Raw genomic sequence first — 2,828 nt, forward strand, 5'->3', positions numbered from 1 at the left:
CATCCCAAAACCCATGCACTCAAGGCCAGACCTACAAAAAAGAGTGAAATGCCCAACCGCTGACGCAATAATGACCCCTCTACCAAAACCCTCCTCATCGTCTGCCGATTGCATATAACTTGGGGAGGGAGGTAAGGCTACCCTGCTCTATAGATATCAAGCAATTCTCAGGGAACCCAATTCATTTCTGCCCCTAAACTCACCACCCTTTCATTCCAAGAGGGAAACATCGGTTGTTTCCCATCGTGGGTTCTGGTATTTTGGATGCAGACATGGGGGATTCTGATGCCATTTCAATGTCCATACTCCTCTGTGGAGAGAGTGAATCATGTTTGAATGATGGTAACAACGATGATGAGTGTGTTGGTTTCTCATGGAGGAGTGTGGATTTCTCAGAGTCAGAGGATGAGTTCATAGGTTTCATGGTTGAGAAAGAGGGCAACTTTCTTGAATCACAGGCTTGTATGGTGATTATGGATGAAAAATGGATGAAATGTGCTAGGTTGGAAGCTATTAGATGGATTAAAAAAGTGGGTTCTTTTACTTGATTTTTTTTCTTTCTTTTTTTTGTTTTTTCTTCCCTTTCTTGGTTCTGTGATTCATGTTTTTAGGTTTTCTGATGTATTTATTTGGCTTTGTGATGATCAGAGGAAGGACTATTTTGATTTTGGGTTGGAAACAGCATACCTCTCTGTGACCTATATGGATAGATTTCTCTCCAAAAGAACAATAGATGTGAGTAAAAGGAAGAAAACTGCTTCTTTTTAAATGAAAATTGTTTCTTTTCTAGAGATTTTGTTTGGTATTGTTCTACCGATTTTGGTTGGTGTTGTTGGTGCAGAAGGGGCATAGTTGGGCAATGCAATTGCTCTCTATTGCTTGTTTGTCACTGGCTGTTAAGATGGAAGAATGCAGGATCCCACCACTGTCTGAATTCCAAGGAGAGGATTATAGATTCTCCAATGATGTCATTCAGAGAATGGAACTCTTGGTTTTGAATACATTGGAGTGGAGGCTGTATTCTGTTACCCCATTTTGTTATGTCAATTATTTTATCACAAAGTTTAATGCTAAAGCGAGGCATGAGGCCTCAGTGTCCAGAGTCATAGACCTGATTTTGGGCATTGTTGAAGGTAAATCTTCAAAACCCATTTTTTTTGTTTCAATCATAATTACATACTCTTGGCAAGGTTTTATGGTTTTACCTTTGGGGGATTTTCTTTTTCTGAACTTGTCTGCTTCATTTTCATAGTGATGAATACTACCAAACATAGACCATCTGCCATTGCTGCTGCTGCTGTACTAACTGCATCAGGTCAAAAGTTTAGCAGAAAATCAATGGAGTTCAAGATGGGATCAGTCTCAGCTTGTTTCATAGAGACGGTGAGTTAAAGAATTACTTTTTTTTTCCTGATTCGAGCTTACAGTTGCATAAGAATAAGAAGAAATTTGATGAGTGTTCTTTTTCCGTCTCTTATCCATCCAACAGGAGGGTGTGTTTTCCTGCTATAATATCATGCAGGGGCTTGAAATTGGAACATGGAGGACTCCCAAGTTTGTAATTTCACCAGACCTGTCATCTGTGTATCCAAGTCCAGGAGCCAAGAGGAGAAAGTTATCTTCAGATGATTACAGCCATGCATCCTGCATTTCTGATGAGAAGAGACCTGACTGATCAGTCCCCACATGGGGAGTGTGGTTTTGTCTCTCTTGTTTTCATAATATTTTTCCAACCAGATCATTTGTATGATGTGTGGCTTCCTGCTCCAATATTGAATATTTTATGTTGGGTTTGAGGGTTCTAATAATCAGCACTCTCTTGAATAAGAAGTGGGGAACATCAAAAGGGGAGGAAAAAGAGAAAAATTGTGATAACAGTAGTGAAAAGCTGACTGAAGTCCAAAGAGCCCAGGTGGCCATTGCATACTGCTCTTTTCTGGTATATAGTCCTTTGGTCTTTTACAATCACTTTTTAACCAAACATTCATTTTTCATTGGATTTCTTTCTTGTACTTAGAGTTGTACTTAGAGTTTGATAGGTAAATGAGTGAAGTCTCTACGGGTTGATGGATCTATTAATCTTATTGTTATTGTCACGGTGTCCTTTTTGTTGGGCTTGCATGGTATGTTTCCTGCCACTGTAAAGGCTTAAAGTTGGGGAGGGGCCTGTCTGATTTTGTGCATCTGTGCTTTATCTTTGCCATAAAAAAGATATAATGGTGAATTGTGATTGGATTTGTTTGAATGTTGGGGAGTCTATCATATTCCATGTTTTTGAAGGTTGGGCCTTGGGATCAAAAGAAGCATATGATAGAATCAAGAGCACTATTTCTGATCAAATATGATAAGATTTTTTTTTTTATAAGTTGACCTTGCTGTACAATAATTGCTAAAACATTGGTTCCAGTGCAGAACACACTGAATATTATGGCAAGAATGTATACATCAAATTGGTGACCGGTTTCCTTGCCCCTTCAATATTATGGGTTTCCCTTGAACTCCATTATGAAAAAGATATTGATTCAATAATGCATATATCTATTCTATGGTTCTAAAAAAAAAATCATAGTGTTTCAATTAGGCATATATGTGATCTAATGCTGTAAATAAAATTTTGTAGTGATTCAATCATGCATATATATGTTCTAAGGCTGTCAATAAAATTCAATAGAGATTCAGTCATACATATATGTGTTCTAAAGCTGTCAAAAAAAATTCATAGTGATTCAATCATGCATATATATGTTCTATGGCTGTAAAAAAAAATCATAGTGATTCAATCGTGCATATATGTGTCCTAGGGAAGTAAAAAAAAAATCATAAAAATC

At 37.4% G+C, this 2,828-nt stretch overlaps 1 protein-coding gene and 1 long non-coding RNA gene across 2 annotated transcripts; both read left to right on the forward strand.

Moving 5' to 3' along the window:
- Nucleotides 1–272: 272 nt before the first annotated feature.
- On the forward strand, nucleotides 273–1,109 carry LOC149849123 (cyclin-D1-1-like). The gene is made up of 4 exons (XM_090007258.1): nucleotides 273–502; nucleotides 612–735; nucleotides 842–991; nucleotides 1,077–1,109. The coding sequence occupies exons 1-4, from the start codon at nucleotides 273–275 to the stop codon at nucleotides 1,107–1,109; spliced, it is 537 nt and encodes a 178-aa protein (XP_089863384.1).
- Nucleotides 1,110–1,252: 143 nt separating this feature from the next.
- Nucleotides 1,253–1,846, forward strand: LOC149849124 (uncharacterized). Its single transcript, XR_016433229.1, has 2 exons — nucleotides 1,253–1,383; nucleotides 1,490–1,846. It is a non-coding gene; the product is annotated as an uncharacterized LOC149849124 (long non-coding RNA).
- The last annotated feature ends 982 nt before the right edge of the window (nucleotides 1,847–2,828 follow it).

This window comes from Nuphar pumila, chromosome 1, assembly GCF_984573655.1.
Source record: "Nuphar pumila chromosome 1, dmNupPumi1.hap1.1, whole genome shotgun sequence".
Classification (NCBI taxonomy): Eukaryota; Viridiplantae; Streptophyta; class Magnoliopsida; order Nymphaeales; family Nymphaeaceae; genus Nuphar; species Nuphar pumila.